The following is a 25,198-nucleotide window of genomic DNA, read 5'->3' on the forward strand; positions in this document are numbered from 1 at the left end:
GGCCTAGAGGACCGCCTTTTAAGTGGTAGGGTTAACGTGTTTCGTCCTGGAAGACGACTTGAGAAAACAGACCTCTTGCAAGAGTTTACACCACAAAATGTACTCAGCCAATGAGAGGTAATGACTCCATTTTTGTTTTTCTCCTGCTATCAATGGCCAACACGGTACAACACGTCATCCATGTCTTTGGTAATCTCTGATCTCCTTATCAACTGTTTCTTACATGATGAAGATCAGCCATGGAGTGTATCTGAGGTGTATATCAGGGTGTGCTTTGTAATGAAACGTCCCACACTCCGCTTGAGTGCTTTCGTCGTGTACCGCTTCCTCCCAGTCTGAATATAGATATCAGATATTTCAACTGCTGACAACCACAAACTAGGCAGTACTCATTTGGTTGCTCAACATGAACGCCAAACGAGTCCTGCCTTGTTTCTGGTTGTAATATGCGGCTGATATCTTCTATCCATTCTCAGACTGGAGGAAGCAGTATATGACGAAAGCACTCAAGTGGAGTGTGGGACATTTCGTTACATGCTTCTTCCCCACATGTCCATCAACATTTAATATAGAAGACATTTCCCACAATCAAGGCACTAATACACCTCAAGGGGTTGTGTGGGACCCCTTATGTACAGGAAGACAGGACTTCACTGAGGAACATTCCCCTCATTTAGGACAAGAATACGGCTTCTCCCCCTGTGTGAGATCTCTTATGTCTGTAAAAAATGGACCTATCTGAAAAACATTTCCCGCACTCAGGACAGGAATACGGCTTCTTCCCCCGTGTGCGATCTCTGATGTGAGTTAAGACTGGACTTATTTGAAAAACATTTCCCACACTCAGGACAGAACGTGTGAGATCTTTGATGCTTGACAAGTTCTGATTTTTGGCGAAAACATTTCCTGCACTCTAAACAGGAATACGGTTTTTCATACAGGCAAGATTTTTGATGTGTGACAAGATCTGATTTTTGAACAAAACATTTCTTGCACCAGGTACAGGAATACAGCTTCTCACCTGTGTGAGCTATTTTATGAACATAAAGGTCAGATTTAAAACTGAACCACTTCCCGCACTCAGTACAGAGAAAGTTCTTATCTCTTGGAAGGAGGACATCGTCCCTCACAGTCTGAGGTTCTTCAGGATAAGAGGAATACGAAGGCCTAGCACTGTCCCTCACAGTCTGAGGTTCTTCAGGATAAGAGGAATATGATGGTCCGGCACCGTCCCTCACAGTCTGAGGTTCCTCAGGATAAGAGGAATACGATGGTCCGGCACCGTCCCTCACAGTCTGAGGTTCCTCAGGATAAGAGGAATACGATGGTCCGGCACCGTCCCTCACAGTCTGAGGTTCCTCAGGATAAGAAGAATACGATGGTCCGGCACCGTCCCTCACAGTCTGAGGTTCCTCAGGATAAGAGGAATACGATGGTCCGGCACCGTCCCTCACAGTCTGAGGTTCCTCAGGATAAGAAGAATACGATGGTCCGGCACCGTCCCTCACAGTCTGAGGTTCCTCAGGATAAGAGGAATACGATGGTCCGGCACCATCCCGCACAGTCTGAGGTTCCTCAGGATAAGAGGAATACGATGGTCCGGCACTGTCCCTCACAGTCTGAGGTTCTTCAGGATAAGAGGAATATGATGGTCCGGCACCATCCCTCACAGTCTGAGGTTCTTCAGGATAAGAGGAATACGATGGTCCGGTACCGTCCCGCACAGTCTGAGGTTCCTCAGGATAAGAGGAATACGATGGTCCGGCACCGTCCCGCACAGTCTGAGGTTCCTCAGGATAAGAGGAATACGATGGTCCGGCACCGTCCCTCACAGTCTGAGGTTCCTCAGGATAAGAGGAATACGATGGTCCGGCACAGTCCCTCACAGTCTGAGGTTCCTCAGGATAAGAGGAATACGATGGTCCGGCACCGTCCCTCACAGTCTGAGGTTCCTCAGGATAAGAGGAATACGATGGTCCGGCACCGTCCCTCACAGTCTGAGGTTCCTCAGGATAAGAGGAATACGATGGTCCGGCACAGTCCCTCACAGTCTGAGGTTCCTCAGGATAAGAGGAATACGATGGTCCGGCACCGTCCCTCACAGTCTGAGGTTCCTCAGGATAAGAGGAATACGATGGTCCATCTACACTGTGTGGTGCCGGATGGACATTTGAGGAAGCCGGGTTTTCTCCTGGACTATTCCCCATATGAGATCTTTGATGTGTGTTAAGATGTGATTTCTGTACAAAACATTTTCCACACTCAGGACAGGAATACGGCTTCTCTCCCGTATGAATTCTCTGATGTCCTAAAAGACTGCACTTGCTTGAAAAAAATTTCCCGCACTCAGAACATGAAAATATCTTCTCTCCTGTGTGAGTTTTACGATGTGCTAAGAGATTGGAATTCCTTGAAAAACATCTCCCGCACTCAGGGCAGGAATACGGCTTCTCTCCCGTATGAATTCTCTGATGTCCTAAAAGACTGCACTTGCTTGAAAAAAATTTCCCACACTCAGAACATGAAAATGTCTTCTCTCCCGTGTGAGTTTTACGATGTGCTAAGAGATTGGACTTCCCTGAAAAACATTTCCCACACTCAGAGCAGGAAAATGTCTTCTCTCCCGTGTGAGTTTTATGATGTGATAAAAGATGGGTTTTTTGTGAAAAACATCTCCCGCACTCAGAGCAGGAAAATGTCTTCTCTCCCGTGTGAGTTTTATGATGTGATAAAAGATGGGTCTTCTGTGAAAAACATTTCCCGCACTCAGGGCAGGAATATGGCTTCTCACCTGTGTGAGATCTTTTATGCACATACAGGTTGGATCTAAAACGAAAACTCTTCCCGCAATCAGTACAGGGAAACATCTCATCTGTTGGAAGGATGGCACCGACCCTCACAGTCTGAGGTTCCTCAGGATAAGAAGAATACGATGGTCCGGCACCGTCCCTCACAGTCTGAGGCTCCTCAGGATAAGAGGAATACGATGGTCCGGCACCGTCCCTCACAGTCTGAGGTTCCTCAGGATAAGAGGAATACGATGGTCCGGCACCGTCCCTCACAGTCTGAGGTTCCTCAGGATAAGAGGAATACGATGGTCCGGCACCGTCCCGCACAGTCTGAGGTTCCTCAGGATAAGAGGAATACGATGGTCCGGCACCGTCCCTCACAGTCTGAGGTTCCTCAGGATAAGAGGAATACGATGGTCCATCTACACTGTGTGGTGCCGGATGGACATTTGAGGTAGCCGAGTTTTCTCCTGGACTATACTGTGTGATGTCCTCATCTTCTACTTTACAGTCTGGAGACAAAGTGAGACAATCCTCTGAGGTTTTCCTCATCTCCCGTCCATCTACTAAAATAGAAATACAAAGATTATTACTAGACATGAGCAGATTGGTTCCCCTAACCAACCAAGATAAAGACCAGGCTGATCCTGAAGACCACCATCATTGGGTTATTGACTCCTCCCTCATTATTACTTTCTGTTTAGGGTTCCAAAGTTGGAGGATGTTATCAAATTATTATCAACATGTAAAAGTCTGTGCTCCAATCAAATCATCAGATATAAAATGTCCAGCTGGTAGGAAATGGGTGTAACAAAAGAGAATACATATTATGTGTATATATAGCAGTGGGTAGAGGGAAGAGAGCAGAAGTCAGGAGTATGTAATGTACAACATAGAGAATATAGTGCAGGGGTCAGGAGTAAGTAATGTACAATATAAATGGTTTATGATAGGTTTAGCAACGCCTATGGTGAAAATCAACATTTTGCTCCCAGCTGAACCCCAGAATCTCCATAAATCCAGTCTAGATACATAAATTGTGTCTGCAGAACAGAGAAGGAAGATTATCCGAGAGACACAGCTCAGGAAAGTGACCAGGGGATTACAGGCTGATATCACCCAGTCCCCGCCCTACTCTGGACCAATCAGTGAGCAGTATGGGTGGAGGAATGGATTTAGTGTTAATGACCCACCTGTGCTGATCTCTGTAGGAGTGTCCTCCTCTATAAATGTCCCCGTTATTCCATCCTCCTCCATAGACTGCTGATCATCCCTCACATACGTCTCTTCTACTTCTGAATTAACCTCAATTATAGGATTCCTCAGGCTTCCACTCTGAATATATAATAAAAATGACATCAATGGTAACAATGCAGATAATGTACAGATCCTAATGATACTATCAGTGATTGTTCCTCATCTACCTGATGATGGTGAGGGATGGTGTGATCTTCCTGTGTGGAATCCCGGGAATACAGAGGACGGGGACATCTCTCTGGTGGGTTCCTGGTATTAGGTGGTTCCATCATATCCTTGTGTCCTTCTGAAAAGTCCTCCATCACTCCATACTCCTCATCCTCCTCTTTAACAACAATATTATAATCCCCGAGGTTTCCACTCTAAGTATATAATAAAAACATTCATTGTAACAAACATGCTTCTGTATAAATCATAACTACCAATAATTGTCAATCATCTACCTGATGATGGTGAGGGATGGTGTGACCTTCCTGTGTGGAATCCCGGGAATACAGAGGACGGGGACATCTCTCTGGTGGGTTCCCATTACTGGATCCATCTGTAGGAAACACACACACTGACTGAATACATTGTTTCTATGTGTTTATCAGATGATGGGGGATCTAGGTGGACCCTCCGTACTGCTCTCTCCTTTACAATAAAGTCTCCTCTTACCCGGTGATGTGAGGGGCGGCTGATTGTCCATCATGACGTCCTTGTAGAGATCCTTGTGTCCTTCTAAATACTCCCACTCCTCCATGGAGAAATAGACAGTGACATTCTGACACCTTATAGGAACCTGACACACACAATGATACAGTCACCATCCAGACACATCCCTTGTCTGTTACTGGATAATGTCCCAGAATTCCCAGAATCCTCCTCACCTCTCCTGTCAGCAGATGGACCATCATGGTGGTCAGTTCCAGGATCTTCTGCTCTTTGTTCCTCTCAGGTATGGGAGAAGGAGGAGGAGGCACCATGGTGGGGCTCTGGGTCCTGCTCCATCCTTCTAAGATTGGCTCCCCACTAGACTTCTCCACTACAACAAAATCCTACAGATCGGGAGAAAGATAAACCGATATCAATCATCTAAATGTCTACAATAAGAACATGGACTAGTGACCAGACTAGACAAGAGTGATGTCATGTGACCTCCCAGAATCCTCCTCACCTCTCCGGTTAGGTCTGTGTTTTATTAATAGAGATAAGAGTGATGTCATGTGACCTCCCAGAATCCTCCTCACCTCTCCGGTCAGGTCTGTGTTTTATTAATAGAGATAAGAGTGATGTCATGTGACCTCCCAGAATCCTCCTCACCTCTCCGGTCAGGTCTGTGTTTTATTAATAGAGATAAGAGTGATGTCATGTGACCTCCCAGAATCCTCCTCACCTCTCCGGTCAGGTCTGTGTTTTATTAATAAAGATAAGAGTGATGTCATGTGACCTCCCAGAATCCTCCTCACCTCTCCGGCCAGGTCTGTGTTTTATTAATAGAGATAAGAGTGATGTCATGTGACCTCCCAGAATCCTCCTCACCTCTCCGGTCAGGTCTGTGTTTTATTAATAAAGATAAGAGTGATGTCATGTGACCTCCCAGAATCCTCCTCACCTCTCCGGTCAGGTCTGTGTTTTATTAATAGAGATAAGAGTGATGTCATGTGACCTCCCAGAATCCTCCTCGCCTCTCCAGTCAGGTCTGTGTTTTATTAATAGAGATAAGAGTGATGTCATGTGACCTCCCAGAATCCTCCTCACCTCTCCGGTCAGGTCTGTGTTTTATTAATAGAGATAAGAGTGATGTCATGTGACCTCCCAGAATCCTCCTCACCTCTCCGGTCAGGTCTGTGTTTTATTAATAGAGATAAGAGTGATGTCATGTGACCTCCCAGAATCCTCCTCACCTCTCCGGTCAGCAGGTAGATGATCTCCAGGGTGAGGTTTAGTATCTTCTCAGTCATGTGACTCCGGTCCTCCTCCATCCTCACTGGTGTGGTCATGTGATCTCTGCGGGTTTCTCTGTAGACGGATAGTGAAATATTATCTGGACTGTATTGGTTGGATTGGACAATATTGAATATTGAATAAAATTGATTCTTTTTTAAATCCCATCTCCGGGGAAACGAAAAATGACCAAAACCTAAATGAGCATTTAACCCTCGTATAATGGTGGCAGCCCCACTTCAAGGGTTTCATGGTCATTTTGGTGAAGGGAACCAGAAAAAGCACATTTACTTCTGTAATGGATGTGATTAAGGTGTCACATAAGGTACCAGGTAAAATGCTAAAATGCCTATTTCAAATGTAATATTATGTCATTGCTTAGCTTTTTAATCTTAACTTCAACTCAGATAGCTGCTAGCTCCCCCCCCCCCCCGAACCGCAAAGGATTATAAAAAGATTGTGCCTTTTTTCCGAGAACTACACCCAAGACAGACGTGACATCAACACCCATCCTCTCGGAAAGGAAGTTACCAAGACACCCCAAAATAGCTATGATCAATTGCTAAATTTACTAAAAAAACTCAGACAACGTCACAATAATATGTTTTGCAAGTGCCTTGTTTTTGTCTGACAAGAATGTATAGAGCTGTAAAAAGAGGAAATAAAGAATTCAGAAGTAACTTCCGAGCTGCAAGTTGGTTTCGGGAGATTATTTCCAGAAGTGTAAACTTCATATATCAAACTCAATGTGATGAGGGGGTAGATATAATAATATCGGACTTTTGTTCGATTCCAAAACACTTATCCGATCCTCTGATCCCTCAACAACCGGCACTCTCCCCTACGCTCTGACAGTGGACTGTCCCACCTCCTGTCCAATCAAGGCCTATGGGCTCTGCATTGGTCATGATGACCTCAGAGAACCTGGGACCACTCTTTATAAAAGTATCACCCTGAGTAACCCAATCTCCATGTTCCAATTCCCACTGGGGGGCAACCCGCCTATTAAGTCTTATTTTTACACACATGGTAAAATCTGCATTTTATGCTTCTAAAAACAAAGTGCCCCCCCCCCCCCCACTTATGTTGACCCTTAAAGCGGAGTTCCAGCCACATTTTTTTTATTTTTCATGTATCCAAGCATAATGCATTATTATCATAAGTAATGATTTTATATGTTTGCCAGTGGATGTTGCTAATATATTTATTTTATACTCACAACTTATTAAATCCTCTTCTGGCCGTTGCCATGATGATTGTGGGCACGTGAAGCCCAATCGATGCCTCTTCCGGGAATAGCGATGGTTACCCAGCATGCACCTCTCGATATCACGCATGCGCGATTCTCTGGCGCCGGTAGCGCCGATTGTTTCGAAAGATACCATAACAACGGGCCGCGACGGAGGAAGGTCCCGCCCCATCATTATGGCAAGCGCCCTAAATCGCATCATTTCCTGTCAGGAAATGAGGGGCGGCGACGGAGGAAGATGCCATAACAACGGGCGGCGACGGAGGAAGGTCCGGCCCCATCATTATGGCAAGCTCCCTAAATCGCATCATTTCCTGTCAGGAAATGAGGGGCGGCGACGGAGGAAGATGCCATAACAACGGGCGGCGACGGAGGAAGGTCCGGCCCCATCATTATGGCAAGCGCCCTAAATCGCATCATTTCCTGTCAGGAAATGAGGGGCGGCGACGGAGGAAGATGCCATAACAACGGGCGGCGACGGAGGAAGGTCCGGCCCCATCATTATGGCAAGCGCCCTAAATCGCATCATTTCCTGTCAGGAAATGAGGGGCGGCGACGGAGGAAGATGCCATAACAACGGGCGGCGACGGAGGAAGGTCCGGCCCCATCATTATGGCAAGCGCCCTAAATCGCATCATTTCCTGTCGGGAAATGAGGGGCGGCGACGGAGGATGATGCCATAACAACGGACGGCGACGGAGGAAGGTCCTGGCCCGTTGTTATGGCAACCGCCCTAAATCGCATCATTTCCTGTTAGGAAATGAGGGGCAGCGACAGGGGAAGATGCCATAACAACGGACGGCGACAGAGGAAGGTCCCGGCCCGTCATTATGGCAACTGCCTTAAATCGCGTAATTTCCTGTCGGGAAATGAGGGGCGGCGACGGAGGAAGATGCCATAACAACGGGCGGCGACGGAGGAAGGTCCCGGCCCGTCATTATGGCAACTGCCTTAAATTGCGTCATCTCCTATCGGGAAATGACGCGATTTTTAAACTCTGTACTGCCCACAGGCTCCTGAGAAATCATGACTCACATTTCACAGGAGCACAGGCGAGGGGAGGAAGTGACGAGGAGCGCCGCGGACCAGGAAGTGGCAGATTAGGAGCTCTACATAGCAACAGGGCTTTTCTGGTAAGTATAAAAAAAAAATTCCCCCCAAATGTTTCTTTATAAGATTAAAGGTCTGTGATTATGTAAAAAAAAAAATTCAGGGGGGAACTCCGCTTTAATGCTGTGTGCCCCCCATAAAACGGGGACTAACGTCACTACCCAACATGGTGCCAAGACAACCCTGTAAAAGCTCCTCCAGGTCATCTGCTTAGAGTAAACCGGGAATAACGGCCACCAGAATTATTCCTCTCACTCCGGGGTGTGACGATGTGTGACCAACACCCCCCCCCTATGTCATAGCGAAATATAAATGACAGGTCCTCTTTAACCACCTCTTTCCCGGGCCTATTCCGACACTTCACTCCTACTTTCAAATCTACTTTTTTTTTTGCTAGAAAATTACTTAAAACCCCCAAACATTATATATATATATATATATATATATATATATATATATATATTCAAACTCCAGGTGGGTTACCTTCTTTTCTTAGTCCTTTAATCAGATCACAACACTGTCAGGGTGGACTCCCAATCTTCCACCATAAATCAATAAAGAAGAAAAAATGGACCGATGCTTGATGTAAATTTCCAGTAAAAGAAATATTTGCATCAAGCATCGGTCCATTTTTTCTTCTTTATATATATATAAAAATATATACCCCGTATATACTTGAATATAAGCCAAGTTTTTCAGCACATTTTTTTGTGCTGACTCGAGTCAAGCACTTTTCTGCAGCAGCAGAGAATGACATTTTCCAAACCCAATTTGGGGCCCCGTATCTTGGGGCCACTTGGTGGTAGGAACCCCACATTTGGTGTGAAAACCCAGTGGAACTAGCACTACAACATATCCAAATGTTGGGTTTCTAGCACTAAGTGGCCCCAAGATACGGGGCCCCAAAGTTGGTTCAGAAAATGTCATTCTCTGCTGCAAAAAAGTGCTTGACATTTTCTGAACCGAATATGGGGCCCCGTATCTAAGGGCCACTTAGCACTAGGAACCCCAGCTTTAGATATGTTGTAGTGCTAGTTCCATCAGGTTTGCACACCGAATTTGGGGTTCCTAGCACTAAGTGGCCCGGAGGTATGGGGCCCAAAATTCGGTCAACTGTGTCCATCTGCAGCAATGTCATTTCGGGACCCTTTGGGTCCAGAGACCCCAGATTTTGGCTGCAGCTAGGGGGCATCTAGGGACCCTTAACTACCGAGTTTGAAGTTCAGGGGACCTATGGCTGCAAATGGGCACAGTGAGGCTGCAAATGGGCACAGTGAGGCTGCAAATGGGCATTGTTGACCCTCTTTTCCACTTACAGTAGCTGTGCATTTCTCACCCTCGTCTTATACTCGAGTCAATAAGTTTTCCCAGTTTTTTGTGTTAAAATTAGGTGCCTCGGCTTATATTCGGGTCGGCTTATACTACAGTATATATGGTATGTTTTTAGCAGAGACCCTATAGAATAAAATGGTGCATGTGGCAATTTTTATTGTCTCACGGTATTGGCACAGCGGTTTTTCAAACACTTTTTTTTGGGGGGGGGGGGGGGGAGGGGGGGACACTTTCATGAATTAAAAAAATAAATAAAGCTGTAAAGTTATCCCAATTTTTTTTTTTGTATAATGTAAAAGATGACGTTACGCCGAGTAAATAGATACCCAACATGTCACGCTTCAAAATTACGTCTGCCTGTGGAATGGCGGCAAACTACAGTACTTAAAAATCTCCATGGGCGACGCTTTAAACGCCTTTACGGGTTACCAGTTTAGAGATACACAGGAGGTGCTAGAATTATTGCTCTCGCTCTGACGTTCGCGACAATTCCTCACATGTGTGGTGCGATCACTGTTTGCGTGCGGGAGTAACGTATGCATTTGCACGTCCGGGCCACATTTTTCTTTTTTTAACACTATTTTTTTTGTACTAACTTTATTGCTATCACAAGGGATGAACAACATCCCTTGTGATAGCATGGGCCGTGACAGGTCCTCTTTTATGGAGAACAAGAGAGGATACCCCCTGAATGGGACTTTGACAGAACACCAACTCGATGATAAAAAAAATATCTTTAATGATAAGACTAAAAAGACAAGTGTTGTCTACACAGTGCATAAATGTATAAAATACATCACATAGAAACCAAAACAAAAAAAATAGATACAGGTCAACATATGTACTCTCCTAGGGGTAGTGTACCCTGGTGCCCTTTGGGTGGACGATACTTGTCTTTTTATTCTTATCATTTAAAGATATTTTTTTATCATTGAGTTGGTGGTCTGTCAAAGTCCCATTCAGGGGGTATCCTCTCTTGTTCTATTATACTAGGGATGGGACCTCCACACTCTACATTTGGCATGGTGGAAGTCTCTTTTCTCTTTTATGGAGAGATCTGGGGTCTATTAGACACCATATCTCTCCTCTGGCCCCCCACGTAACCGATCAGACCGAGATCGTTCTGATCAGTTACTTCCCCGGCCGCTGGTGGCCAGGTAAACAAAAGTGGCGGAACTGGAAGTGACAAACTGCTCATTGCTCCCGGTTTCCAGAGAGAGGGGGGGAAATGACATCAGTTCCTCTCTCTCTGTACAGGGCCGCCATTGCCGCAGGCCGCATCTTTCTTGGCCTCCGCGATGGGACCAGAGAGCCACTCAGATCACTTCTGTTTTACAGAGAACACAACGGTACTGGGATGATACCTGTGAGTGCAGGCATCATCCCGGTATAACCACTGAAACCCAAGAATGTTCAGAAACGTCCTTGGGTGGGAAGTGGTTAAGGAGACTTCAGGGGTCTATTAGAGCTCCAACGTCACCTATGGACCTAGGGTTGCCACCTCATCCCTTTAAAACCGAACACATAATGATTACACAGGTTCTGTGGCTGATTAAGATGGTAATTACACAGGGGCGGACTGACCATTCGGTCACTCGGTCGCCGACCGAGGGCCCGACGTCAGGAGGGGCCCCATGAGCGGCTCAGTCAGTAGTGGAAAAAAGCCGCCCGCTGCACCGCACGAAAACCCCGTCCTCCTGCATTATTTCAGCTCCCAGCACCGCAGCCAGCCCGCTGCCGAGCAGACCTCGGCTTAGGCTGAGAGAGGCTCTGTCAGCAGGGAGGGGCGGGGCGGGGCAGGGAGCTCCACTGACGCTCTGACCCTGCCCTGCCCCGCCCCTCCTCATGTAGTCTGAGTCTGTTCCTAATTAGAACGTCTCTCCTGCACTTGTGAGAGCTCCGCTCTGGACCACAAAGATCACCGCCCCTACCGACGAAAGCCCCGCCCCCTACCGACAAAACTCCGCCCCCTACCGACGAAAGCTCCGCCCCCTACCGACGAAAGCTCCGCCCCTGGACCTCTGAGAGCGGGAGGTGAGCCCGACTGGTCAGGTAGGTCCTTCTGCCTACATTATATACACGGCCTGTAGACCCCTTTTTTTCCCTAAACCATCCCTGGAAATGTTGTTTACCCCCCTGTATAGCTGTGCATTGCTGAAAGTTTAAATTTTAAAACTGGCTACCTGGTCATCTCCTGTAGTCGCATCCCCAGTCTCTGGTCATCTCCTGTAGTCGCATCCCCAGTCTCTGGTCATCTCCTGTAGTCACATTCGCAGTCTGGTCATCTCCTGTAGTCACATTCGCAATCTGGTTATCTCCTGTAGTCGCATCCCCAGTCTCTGGTTATCTCCTGTAGTCGCATCCCCAGTCTCTGGTCATCTCCTGTAGTCGCATTCGCAGTCTGGTCATTTCCTGTAGTCGCATCCCCAGTCTCTGGTCATTTCTTGTAGTCGCATCCGCAGACTCTGGTCATCTCCTGTAGTCACATTCGCAATCTGGTTATCTCCTGTAGTCGCATCCCCAGTCTCTGGTTATCTCCTGTAGTCGCATCCCCAGTCTCTGGTCATCTCCTGTAGTCGCATTCGCAGTCTGGTCATTTCCTGTAGTCGCATCCCCAGTCTCTGGTCATCTCCTGTAGTCGCATTCGCAGTCTGGTCATTTCCTGTAGTCGCATTCGCAGTCTCTGGTTATCTCCTGTAGTCGCATTCGCAGTCTGGTCATTTCCTGTAGTTGCATTCGCAGTCTCTGGTTATCTCCTGTAGTCGCATTCGCAGTCTGGTCATTTCCTGTAGTCGCATTCGCAGTCTCTGGTTATCTCCTGTAGTCGCATTCGCAGTCTGGTCATTTCCTGTAGTCGCATTCGCAGTCTCTGGTTATCTCCTGTAGTCGCATTCGCAGTCTGGTCATTTCCTGTAGTTGCATTCGCAGTCTCTGGTTATCTCCTGTAGTCGCATCCCCAGTCTCTGGTCATTTCCTGTAGTCGCATTCGCAGTCTGGTCATTTCCTGTAGTCGCATTCGCAGTCTCTGGTTATCTCCTGTAGTCGCATCCCCAGTCTCTGGTCATTTCCTGTAGTCGCATTCGCAGTCTGGTTATTTCCTGTAGTCGCATTCGCAGTCTCTGGTTATCTCCTGTAGTCGCATCCCCAGTCTCTGGTTATTTCCTGTAGTCACATTTGCAGTCTGGTTATTTCCTGTAGTCGCATTCGCAGTCTGGTTATTTCCTGTAGTCACATTCGCAGTCTGGTTATTTCCTGTAGTCGCATTCGCAGTCTCTGGTTATCTCCTGTAGTCGCATTCGCAGTCTGGTTATTTCCTGTAGTCACATTCGCAGTCTGGTTATTTCCTGTAGTCGCATTCGCAGTCTCTGGTTATCTCCTGTAGTCGCATCCCCAGTCTCTGGTTATTTCCTGTAGTCGCATTCGCAGTCTTTGGTTATTTCCTGTAGTCGCATCCCCAGTCTCTGGTTATTTCCTGTAGTCGCATTCGCAGTCTGGTTATCTCCTGTAGTCGCATCCCCAGTCTCTGGTCATCTCCTGTAGTCGCATTTGCAGTCTCTGGTTATCTCCTGTAGTCGCATTCGCAGTCTCTGGTTATCTCCTCTAGTCGCATCCCCAGTCTCTGGTTATTTCCTGTAGTCGCATTCGCAGTCTCTGGTTATCTCCTGTAGTCGCATCCCCAGTCTCTGGTTATTTCCTGTAGTCACATTCGCAGTCTGGTTATTTCCTGTAGTCGCATTCGCAGTCTCTGGTTATCTCCTGTAGTCGCATCCCCAGTCTCTGGTTATTTCCTGTAGTCGCATTCGCAGTCTGGTTATTTCCTATAGTCGCATTCACAGTCTCTGGTTATTTCCTGTAGTCGCATCCCCAGTCTCTGGTCATCTCCTGCAGTCGCATTCGCAGTCTCTGGTTATTTCCTGTAGTCGCATTCGCAGTCTCTGGTTATCTCCTGCAGTCGCATCCCCAGTCTCTGGTTATTTCCTGTAGTCGCATTCGCAGTCTTTGGTTATTTCCTGTTGTCGCATCCCCAGTCTCTGGTTATTTCCTGTAGTCGCATTCGCAGTCTGGTTATCTCCTGTAGTCGCATTTTCAGTCTCTGGTCATCTCCTGTAGTCGCATTTGCAGTCTCTGGTTATCTCCTGTAGTTGCATTCGCAGTCTCTGGTTATCTCCTGTAGTCGCATCCCCAGTCTCTGGTTATTTCCTGTAGTCGCATTCGCAGTCTGGTTATTTCCTGTAGTCGCATTCGCAGTCTCTGGTTATTTCCTGTAGTCGCATCCCCAGTCTCTGGTCATCTCCTGTAGTCGCATTCGCAGTCTCTGGTTATCTCCTGTAGTCGCATTCGCAGTCTCTGGTTATCTCCTGTAGTCGCATCCCCAGTCTCTGGTTATCTCCTGTAGTCGCATTCGCAGTCTCTGGTCATTTCCTGTAGTCGCATTCGCAGTCTCTGGTTATCTCCTGTAGTCGCATTCGCAGTCTCTGGTCATTTCCTGTAGTCGCATCCCCAGTCTCTGGTTATTTCCTGTAGTCGCATTCGCAGTCTCTGGTTATTTCCTGTAGTCGCATCCCCAGTCTCTGGTTATTTCCTGTAGTCGCATTCGCAGTCTGGTTATTTCCTGTAGTCGCATTCGCAGTCTCTGGTCATCTCCTCTAGTCGCATTCGCAGTCTCTGGTTATCTCCTGTAGTCGCATTCGCAGTCTCTGGTTATCTCCTGTAGTCGCATCCCCAGTCTCTGGTTATTTCCTGTAGTCGCATTCGCAGTCTGGTTATTTCCTGTAGTCGCATTCGCAGTCTCTGGTTATTTCCTGTAGTCGCATCCCCAGTCTCTGGTCATCTCCTGCAGTCGCATTCGCAGTCTGGTTATTTCCTGTAGTCGCATCCCCAGTCTCTGGTTATCTCCTGTAGTCGCATCCCCAGTCTCTGGTTATTTCCTGTAGTCGCATTCGCAGTCTTTGGTTATTTCCTGTTGTCGCATCCCCAGTCTCTGGTTATTTCCTGTAGTCGCATCCCCAGTCTCTGGTTATTTCCTGTAGTCGCATTCGCAGTCTGGTTATCTCCTGTAGTCGCATCCCCAGTCTCTGGTCATCTCCTGTAGTCGCATTTGCAGTCTCTGGTTATCTCCTGTAGTCGCATTCGCAGTCTCTGGTTATCTCCTGTAGTCGCATCCCCAGTCTCTGGTTATTTCCTGTAGTCGCATTCGCAGTCTCTGGTTATCTCCTGTAGTCGCATCCCCAGTCTCTGGTTATTTCCTGTAGTCACATTCGCAGTCTGGTTATTTCCTGTAGTCGCATTCGCAGTCTCTGGTTATCTCCTGTAGTCGCATCCCCAGTCTCTGGTTATTTCCTGTAGTCGCATTCGCAGTCTGGTTATTTCCTATAGTCGCATTCACAGTCTCTGGTTATTTCCTGTAGTCGCATCCCCAGTCTCTGGTCATCTCCTGCAGTCGCATTCGCAGTCTCTGGTTATTTCCTGTAGTCGCATTCGCAGTCTCTGGTTATCTCCTGCAGTCGCATCCCCAGTCTCTGGTTATTTCCTGTAGTCGCATTCGCAGTCTTTGGTTATTTCCTGTTGTCGCATCCCCAGTCTCTGGTTATTTCCTGTAGTCGCATTCGCAGTCTGGTTATTTCCTGTAGTCGCATTCGCAGTCTCTGGTCATCTCCTCTAGTCGCATTCGCAGTCTCTGGTTATCTCCTGTAGTCGCATTCGCAGTCTCTGGTTATCTCCTGTAGTCGCATCCCCAGTCTCTGGTTATTTCCTGTAGTCGCATTCGCAGTCTGGTTATTTCCTGTAGTCGCATTCGCAGTCTCTGGTTATTTCCTGTAGTCGCATCCCCAGTCTCTGGTCATCTCCTGTAGTCGCATTCGCAGTCTCTGGTTATCTCCTGTAGTCGCATTCGCAGTCTCTGGTTATCTCCTGTAGTCGCATCCCCAGTCTCTGGTTATTTCCTGTAGTCGCATTCGCAGTCTGGTTATTTCCTGTAGTCACATTCGCAGTCTCTGGTTATTTCCTGTAGTCGCATCCCCAGTCTCTGGTTATTTCCTGTAGTCGCATCCCCAGTCTCTGGTTATTTCCTGTAGTCGCATTCGCAGTCTGGTTATTTCCTGTAGTCGCATTCGCAGTCTCTGGTCATCTCCTCTAGTCGCATTCGCAGTCTCTGGTTATTTCCTGTAGTCGCATCCCCAGTCTCTGGTCATCTCCTGTAGTCGCATTCGCAGTCTCTGGTTATCTCCTGTAGTCGCATTCGCAGTCTCTGGTTATCTCCTGTAGTCGCATCCCCAGTCTCTGGTTATTTCCTGTAGTCGCATTCGCAGTCTCTGGTTATTTCCTGTAGTCGCATCCCCAGTCTCTGGTTATTTCCTGTAGTCGCATTCGCAGTCTGGTTATTTCCTGTAGTCGCATTCGCAGTCTCTGGTCATCTCCTCTAGTCGCATTCGCAGTCTCTGGTTATCTCCTGTAGTCGCATTCGCAGTCTCTGGTTATCTCCTGTAGTCGCATCCCCAGTCTCTGGTTATTTCCTGTAGTCGCATTCGCAGTCTGGTTATTTCCTGTAGTCGCATTCGCAGTCTCTGGTTATTTCCTGTAGTCGCATCCCCAGTCTCTGGTCATCTCCTGTAGTCGCATTCGCAGTCTCTGGTTATCTCCTGTAGTCGCATTCGCAGTCTCTGGTTATCTCCTGTAGTCGCATCCCCAGTCTCTGGTTATTTCCTGTAGTCGCATCCCCAGTCTCTGGTCATCTCCTGTAGTCGCATTCGCAGTCTCTGGTTATCTCCTGTAGTCGCATTCGCAGTCTCTGGTTATTTCCTGTAGTCGCATCCCCAGTCTCTGGTTATTTCCTGTAGTCGCATCCCCAGTCTCTGGTTATTTCCTGTAGTCGCATTCGCAGTCTGGTTATTTCCTGTAGTCGCATTCGCAGTCTCTGGTCATCTCCTCTAGTCGCATTCGCAGTCTCTGGTTATCTCCTGTAGTCGCATTCGCAGTCTCTGGTTATCTCCTGTAGTCGCATCCCCAGTCTCTGGTTATTTCCTGTAGTCGCATTCGCAGTCTGGTTATTTCCTGTAGTCGCATCCCCAGTCTCTGGTCATTTCCTGTAGTCGCATCCCCAGTCTCTGGTTATTTCCTGTAGTCGCATTCGCAGTCTTTGGTCATCTCCTGTAGTTGCATCCGTAGTCTCTGGTTATCTCCTGTAGTCATTTATGATATCTATGGCTATGTATATTTCTTGAATCCATAGAGCACTATATTTGATTGGCTGTTTGCTTCTGCTTAGGCCTGGCAAACACGCACAATCGCATATGATGCTGACTCCATCATCATGTGCGTGATTGTGATTGTGCGTGTGTGCCAAGCAGAAGCAGCCAATCAAATATAGTGCTCAATATGGATTAAATAAATAGTGGGAAGATTGTTCCTTTCATTGGTGGTCAGTGGGAAGAATGTTCCTAATGCCGCGTACACACGGTCGGACTTTACGGCGGACTTTGCCCGGCGGATTTTTCGACGTACTTTCCGACGGACTTTGTGAATGAACGGACTTGCCTACACACAATCCACCAAAGTCCGTCGAATTCGTACGTGATGACGTACGACCGGACTAAAACAAGGAAGTTCATAGCCAGTAGCCAATAGCTGCCCTAGCGTGGCTTTTTGTCCGTCGAACTAGCATACAGACGAGCGGACTTTTCGACCGGACTCGATTTCAACGGATAAATTTTAAACAAGTTTAAAATCTAAGTCCGTCCAACTTTTGAGAAAACAAAGTCCGCTGGAGCCCACACACATCGAATTGTCCGACGAAATCCAGTCCGCCGGGCAAAGTCCGCCGTAAAGTCCGCTCGTGTGTACGCGGCATTACATTGGTGGTCAGTGAGAAGAATGTTCCTTACATTGGTGGTCAGTGAGAAGTATGTTCCTTCCATTGGTGGTCAGTGAGAAGAATGTTCCTTACATTGGTGATCAGTGAGAAGAATGTTCCTTACATTGGTAGTCAGTGGGAAGAATGTTCCTTCCATTGGTGGTCAGTGAGAAGAATGTTCCTTACATTGGTGATCAGTGAGAAGAATGTTCCTTACATTGGTGGTCAGTGAGAAGAATGTTCCTTACATTGGTGATCAGTGAGAAGAATGTTCCTTACATTGGTGATCAGTGAGAAGAATGTTCCTTACATTGGTAGTCAGTGGGAAGAATGTTCCTTCCATTGGTGGTCAGTGAGAAGATTGTTCCTTACATTGGTGATCAGTGAGAAGAATGTTCCTTACATTGGTGGTCAGTGAGAAGAATGTTCCTTACATTGGTGATCAGTGAGAAGAATGTTCCTTACATTGGTGATCAGTGAGAAGAATGTTCCTTACATTGGTAGTCAGTGAGAAGAATGTTCCTTACATTGGTAGTCAGTGGGAAGAATGTTCCTAACATTGGTGATCAGTGAGAAGAATGCTCCTTACATTGGTGATCAGTGAGAAGAATGTTCCTTACATTGGTGATCAGTGAGAAGAATGTTCCTTACATTGGTGATCAGTGAGAAGAATGTTCCTTACATTGGTGATCAGTGAGAAGAATGTTCCTTACATTGGTGATCAGTGAGAAGAATGCTCCTTACATTGGTGATCAGTGAGAAGAATGTTCCTTACATTGGTGATCAGTGAGAAGAATGTTCCTTACATTGGTGATCAGTGAGAAGAATGTTCCTTACATTGGTGATCAGTGAGAAGAATGTTCCTTACATTGGTGGTCAGTGAGAAGAATGTTCCTTACATTGGTGATCAGTGAGAAGAATGTTCCTTACATTGGTGATCAGTGAGAAGAATGTTCCTTACATTGGTGATCAGTGAGAAGAATGTTCCTTCCATTGGTGATCAGTGAGAAGAATGCTCCTTACATTGGTGATCAGTGGGAAGAATGTTCCTAACATTGGTGATCAGTGAGAAGAATGCTCCTTACATTGGTGGTCAGTGAGAAGAATGTTCCTTACATTGGTGATCAGTGAGAAGAATGTTCCTTACATTGGTGATCAGTGAGAAGAATGTCCCTTACATTGGTGGTCAGTGAGAAGAATGTTCCTTACATTGGTGATCAGTGAGAAGAATGTTCCTTACATTGGTGGTCAGTGAGAAGAATGTTCCTTACATTGGTGGTCAGTGAGAAGAATGTTCCTTACATTGGTGGTCAGTGGGAAGAATGTTTCTATACATTGGTGGTCAGTGAGAAGAATGTTCCTTACATTGGTGGTCAGTGAGAAGAATGTTCCTTACATTGGTGATCAGTGAAAAGAATGTTCCTTACATTGGTGATCAGTGAGAAGTATGTTCCTTACATTGGTGGTCAGTGGGAAGAATGTTCCTTACATTGGTGGTCAGTGAGAAGAATGTTCCTTACATTGGTGGTCAGTGAGAAGAATGTTCCTTACATTGGTGGTCAGTGAGAGGAATGCTCCTTACATTGGTGATCAGTGGGAAGAATGCCCCTTACATTGGTGGTCAGTGAGAAGAATGCTCCTTACATTGGTGGTCAGTGAGAGGAATGCTCCTTACATTGGTTATCAGTGGGAAGAATGTTCCTTACATTGGTGATCAGTGAGAAGAATGTTCCTTACATTGGTGATCAGTGAGAAGAATGTTCCTTACATTGGTGATCAGTGGGAAGAATGTTCCTTACATTGGTGATCAGTGAGAAGAATGTTCCTTACATTGGTGATCAGTGAGAAGAATGTTCCTTACATTGGTGATCAGTGAGAAGAATGTTCCTTACATTGGTGATCAGTGAGAAGAATGTTCCTTACATTGGTGATCAGTGGGAAGAATGTTCCTTACATTGGTGAGCAGTGGGAAGAATGCTCCTTACATTGGTGATCAGTGAGAAGAATGTTCCTTACATTGGTGATCAGTGAGAAGAATGTTCCTTACATTGGTGAGCAGTGGGAAGAATGCTCCTTACATTGGTGATCAGTGAGAAGAATGTTCCTTACATTGGTGATCAGTGAGAAGAATGTTCCTTCCATTGGTGGTCAGTGAGAAAAATGTTCCTTACATTGGTAGTCAGTGGGAAGAATGTTCCTTACATTGGTGGTCAGTGAGAAGAATGTTCCTTACATTGGTGATCAGTGAGAAGAATGTTCCTTACATTGGTGATCAGTGAGAAGTATGTTCCTTCCATTGGTGGTCAGTGAGAAGAATGTTCCTTACATTGGTGATCAGTGGGAAGAATGTTCCTTACATTGGTGATCAGTGAGAAGAATGTTCCTTACATTGGTGATCAGTGAGAAGAATGTTCCTTACATTGGTGATCAGTGAGAAGAATGTTCCTTACATTGGTGATCAGTGAGAAGTATGTTCCTTCCATTGGTGGTCAGTGAGAAGAATGTTCCTTACATTGGTAGTCAGTGGGAAGAATGTTCCTTACATTGGTGGTCAGTGAGAAGAATGTTCCTAACATTGGTGATCAGTGAGAAGTATGTTCCTTCCATTGGTGGTCAGTGAGAAGAATGTTCCTTACATTGGTAGTCAGTGGGAAGAATGTTCCTTACATTGGTGGTCAGTGAGAAGAATGTTCCTTACATTGGTGATCAGTGAGAAGAATGTTCCTTACATTGGTGGTCAGTGAGAAGTATGTTCCTTCCATTGGTGGTCAGTGAGAAGAATGTTCCTTACATTGGTAGTCAGTGGGAAGAATGTTCCTTCCATTGGTGGTCAGTGAGAAGAATGTTCCTTACATTGGTGATCAGTGAGAAGAATGTTCCTTACATTGGTGATCAGTGAGAAGAATGTTCCTTACATTGGTAGTCAGTGGGAAGAATGTTCCTTCCATTGGTGGTCAGTGAGAAGAATGTTCCTTACATTGGTGGTCAGTGAGAAGAATGTTCCTTACATTGGTGGTCAGTGGGAAGAATGTTTCTATACATTGGTGGTCAGTGAGAAGAATGTTCCTTACATTGGTGGTCAGTGAGAAGAATGTTCCTTACATTGGTGATCAGTGAGAAGAATGTTCCTTACATTGGTGGTCAGTGGGAAGAATGTCCCTTACATTGGTGGTCAGTGAGAAGAATGTTCCTTACATTGGTGATCAGTGAGAAGTATGTTCCTTACATTGGTGGTCAGTGGGAAGAATGTTCCTTACATTGGTGATCAGTGAGAAGAATGTTCCTTACATTGGTGGTCAGTGAGAAGAATGTTCCTTACATTGGTGGTCAGTGAGAAGAATGTTCCTTACATTGGTGGTCAGTGGGAAGAATGTTCCTTACATTGGTGGTCAGTGGGAAGAATGTTCCTTACATTGGTGATCAGTGAGAAGAATGTTCCTTACATTGGTGGTCAGTGAGAAGAATGTTCCTTACATTGGTGGTCAGTGAGAAGAATGTTCCTTACATTGGTGATCAGTGAGAAGAATGTTCCTTACATTGGTGATCAGTGAGAAGAATGCTCCTTACATTGGTGATCAGTGAGAAGAATGTTCCTTACATTGGTGATCAGTGAGAAGAATGATCCTTACATTGGTGATCAGTGAGAAGAATGTTCCTTACATTGGTGATCAGTGAGAAGAATGTTCCTTACATTGGTGATCAGTGAGAAGAATGTTCCTTACATTGGTGATCAGTGGGAAGAATGTTCCTTACATTGGTGGTCAGTGAGAAGAATGTTCCTTACATTGGTGGTCAGTGAGAGGAATGCTCCTTACATTGGTGATCAGTGGGAAGAATGCCCCTTACATTGGTGATCAGTGAGAAGAATGTTCCTTACATTGGTGATCAGTGGGAAGAATGCCCCTTACATTGGTGGTCAGTGAGAAGAATGCCCCTTACATTGGTGATCAGTGAGAAGAATGTTCCTTACATTGGTGGTCAGTGAGAGGAATGCTCCTTACATTGGTTATCAGTGAGAAGAATGTTCCTTACATTGGTGATCAGTGGGAAGAATGTTCCTTACATTGGTGATCAGTGAGAAGAATGTTCCTTACATTGGTGATCAGTGGGAAGAATGTTCCTTACATTGGTGATCAGTGAGAAGAATGTTCCTTACATTGGTGATCAGTGAGAAGAATGTCCCTTACATTGGTGATCAGTGAGAAGAATGTTCCTTACATTGGTGATCAGTGAGAAGAATGTTCCTTACATTGGTGATCAGTGAGAAGAATGTTCCTTACATTGGTGATCAGTGAGAAGAATGTTCCTTACATTGGTGATCAGTGAGAAGAATGTTCCTTACATTGGTGATCAGTGGGAAGAATGTTCCTTACATTGGTGGTCAGTGAGAAGAATGTTCCTTACATTGGTGATCAGTGAGAAGAATGTTCCTTACATTGGTGATCAGTGAGAAGAATGTTCCTTACATTGGTGATCAGTGAGAAGAATGTTCCTTACATTGGTGATCAGTGAGAAGAATGTTCCTTACATTGGTGGTCAGTGGGAAGAATGTTCCTTACATTGGTGATCAGTGAAAATTATATAAAGTTAAGAAAAATAATTAAAAAAAAATGTAAAGCACCCCCATGATCCCAGCACATGCTCTATATGAAAAGCTTTATGTAGGATGAGCACATGTATGTAAACATGTGTCTATAGACGCAAATGCTGGACACGGGAGCCCACCTGCAAGGTAACCCCCCCCCCCCCGGGAGAGCGCTTCTCCTAGGGAGTTATCTGATGTGGGGAGGAGCCGCGAGAGCCACCCCCAGATGTCGAGGTTCGGGGCCACTCTGTGCGAAACGAGCTGCACAGTGAAGGTAAGTATGATATGTTTGTTATTTAAAAAAAACAAAAAAAAAAACGAGCCTTTACAATCACTTTAATTTTGGTAAGGTACCCTTGTTGCACTTTCTTTAATGTAATTCTGTGACGAACGCATGTAGTGTGGGCAGTGCAAAATGTAGGTGCGGATTTGTGTGGGTGTGGCTTGAGTGTGGGTGGGAACACATGAGCGGGGACAGGGGGCCCCAGGATCTCCTATTGCCCGGGGGCCCCATGAGTTGTCAGTCCGCCCCTGGAATTACACACACTTGGTGAATTAAATCAGCCTCAGAACCTGTGTAATTCATATGTGTTCGGGTTTAAAGGGATGAGGTGGCGACCCTATCTGGACCTCAGTGAAACTGATGAAGTACAGATCGAGATTGATCAGCTTCTTCCCCGACCACAGTGACCGGGGAATGACGGCTCTGAGCCTGGAAGTGAGGAAATGCTCTTCTCTTCCGGGTTCATTCACCGGAAAGGAGATCCTAGAACTGATCACCCCCCCACTCCATCCGCCATGCCGGTCCCGGGCCTGCAGGAGGGGCAGGCACATGGTTAAGGTGGTGGGGAATGGGGATATTTGTATCGCGGGAGGAGGGGTGTAGAAGTGCGAATTTCAGTACAACCCGAATCCGCATCTCATCCCTCGTTACGAGAGACTGCTAAGGGGAGAAGGTGACACATCTCCAATATGAAGAGAATGTTCCGTCCCGTAAGTGGGGGAATGTTCTGCCCCTGAAGGGGTTAATCTAGGTTTCCACACTATATATGTGTGTGTCATCATCTGCTGGAGATAAAAGACGTCACAGTGACTATGGAGGAAGAGGACGGAACATGACGGGGGGGTTACTGGGTGTAAATAGAAAATAAGATCTTATTACCTCCTCTGCTAGCAATTTCAGCAGTCACCTCTACCTCTCATCACACGGAGATTCCTGTCTGTACCTGACATCACTTCCTGACTGTACCTGACATCGCTTCCTGTCTTCCATAGAGACTTCCTGTCTCTATGGTAGAAGTAAGAAGATCACCACCTTGTGGAGCTCAGAGGAACTGCAGCCCTGGGAAACGTCTCGTATTGTGAACACGGCCTTGTGCTGTGTGTGTATGTACTGTATATCCTTATAGATGGGGTCATCTCCACTCCCACCATGGAGGGAGAGAAATATATTACTGCCTAGTACCATTGCACGTTTATCCCCCTTTCCTGACCAGGCAGGCTGCCTGCTCGGAATAAGAGCTTGGTATGTATTTAGTTGATCTCACATAGTTACATAGTAGGTGAGGTTAAAAAAAGACACAAGTCCATGAAGTCCAACCTATGTTGTATGTTTTTTGCTTTAAGGACCCCTTTTAAAATACCTACTAGATTCAAAAAGCGTGGAATGTAATTTTGTTGGACTCTACATAAAAGTTGTTTATTTCTTTCATTTTTTTTTTTTTTTAAGAAGCCAGTAATGAAATTTGCCAGCAATCAAATTTTTTTTCTTTTGTCAGTGCTGCTGCAGCACTTTATGCACATTACAGGGATGTTCCTCTTCCCGGAAATGGAGGAGAGCCAAGTGGTGTAATGCCAAGGATTTTGCAGACAGAGGCAATGAGCTTTTCAATGTTAGCAAGCATGTTGTGTGAAGGTCCTTCTTCATCATAATGACAATGTGGTGGAGGGAAATCCTCCGCACCTTCCTCCGGTACGGCATCCATATCCTCTCCATTCCCTCCTGTCTCTGCATTCTTTAGGACCGACATATGGGGATCTGACTCCGGTTGGGAAACTGGAGTGGAAGAAGAGGCGGGACGTTTTAGAGCTCTGGACAAAGATGGCCGTATTAAGGCCGTAATCTGTCCAAGGAATGGCGACAGAAAATTCTGCTTTTGTCAGGTAGGCCACATGTTGTGTGCCTGAGATAGAGCTAGAACAAGATGTGGACATTATGGAAGATATGGACAGTAGGACAAACCAGGTCCCACTCCATTGCAAGGGACACATTGTCACTCTGAGGGTGTGTAGACCTCGACAGAGTTAATGTTCTCCTGTGATTTAGAACTGGCTCTCTTTCACCTGGTGTCCACTATAATTACAAGTGAGGGTATTTCCCTGAGGGAGTAGGGTGCAGGAGATAGGGTAAGTGTGTCTTGATTCTTGAAGGTGTATATGGTAATCCAGACGTAGACTGTAACGGAACCGCTTTCCACACTCTGCTTGAGCGCTTCTTCCAATCTGAACATAGATATCAGATATTATAGCCGCCTAATGCAACCAAGAACCAGGCGTGACTTGTTTGGCTGCAAAACTGGAACATTTTTATGTAAAAAATTACAGAGAGTATATACACCAAAGTAGGACATCCCTCCTCCTGTTAATATTACCCTAACAATGCAACCTTTACACAGGAATATAATTACAAAACCCAACATATACTATAAACATTACCTTAATTAGCCACCTGGATGACTCAGAGGTCTCATTCCAGGTCAGACTTGCCGATTTTGAGCTTAGAAGGTACAATAGACATTAACATAAGTATAAACACAGAACACCTTCAGACAAAAGCAGGAGACCCCAGTCACAGACTGTCTGGCTCCTACCTACAATTGTCTATAAGGCAAAGCTCATACAATGTTCCATCATTCCGATACAGTGGAATTATTGTATCATCGATTTCTTGAAGGATATTGTGGACAAATTTTACTGTCCCACAGTTAATATTACACCTTTCAATCCACTCCAAAAGGGAAGCTTTATTGTCCTTATTCAGAGAAGTAAGCCAAGCCTTGTTCTGATCGTCCATTAAGTGGTGGTCCATCATTAGATAATGA

The 25,198-nt window shown here is 46.0% G+C and overlaps 2 protein-coding genes across 2 annotated transcripts in view; both read right to left on the minus strand.

Moving 5' to 3' along the window:
• Positions 1-533: 533 nt before the first annotated feature.
• LOC141104998 (uncharacterized) overlaps positions 534-25,198 on the minus strand; it is a 35,958-nt gene continuing 11,293 nt past the window's right edge. Inside the window, exon 2 of the mRNA XM_073594805.1 lies at positions 534-2,826. Within this exon, the coding sequence (XP_073450906.1) occupies positions 759-2,826 (2,068 nt within the window). The 3' untranslated portion in view covers positions 534-758. The remainder of the gene's footprint in view (positions 2,827-25,198) is intronic.
• Positions 4,489-23,354, minus strand: LOC141104937 (oocyte zinc finger protein XlCOF29-like). The gene is made up of 4 exons (XM_073594745.1): positions 23,260-23,354; positions 5,933-6,047; positions 4,704-5,083; positions 4,489-4,587 (listed from the first exon to the last, which is right to left on the minus strand). The coding sequence occupies exons 2-4, from the start codon at positions 6,026-6,028 to the stop codon at positions 4,575-4,577; spliced, it is 489 nt and encodes a 162-aa protein (XP_073450846.1). The 5' UTR covers positions 6,029-6,047; positions 23,260-23,354; the 3' UTR covers positions 4,489-4,574.

Source organism: Aquarana catesbeiana, linkage group LG08 (genome assembly GCF_042186555.1).
Source record: "Aquarana catesbeiana isolate 2022-GZ linkage group LG08, ASM4218655v1, whole genome shotgun sequence".
In the NCBI taxonomy this organism is placed as follows: Eukaryota; Metazoa; Chordata; class Amphibia; order Anura; family Ranidae; genus Aquarana; species Aquarana catesbeiana.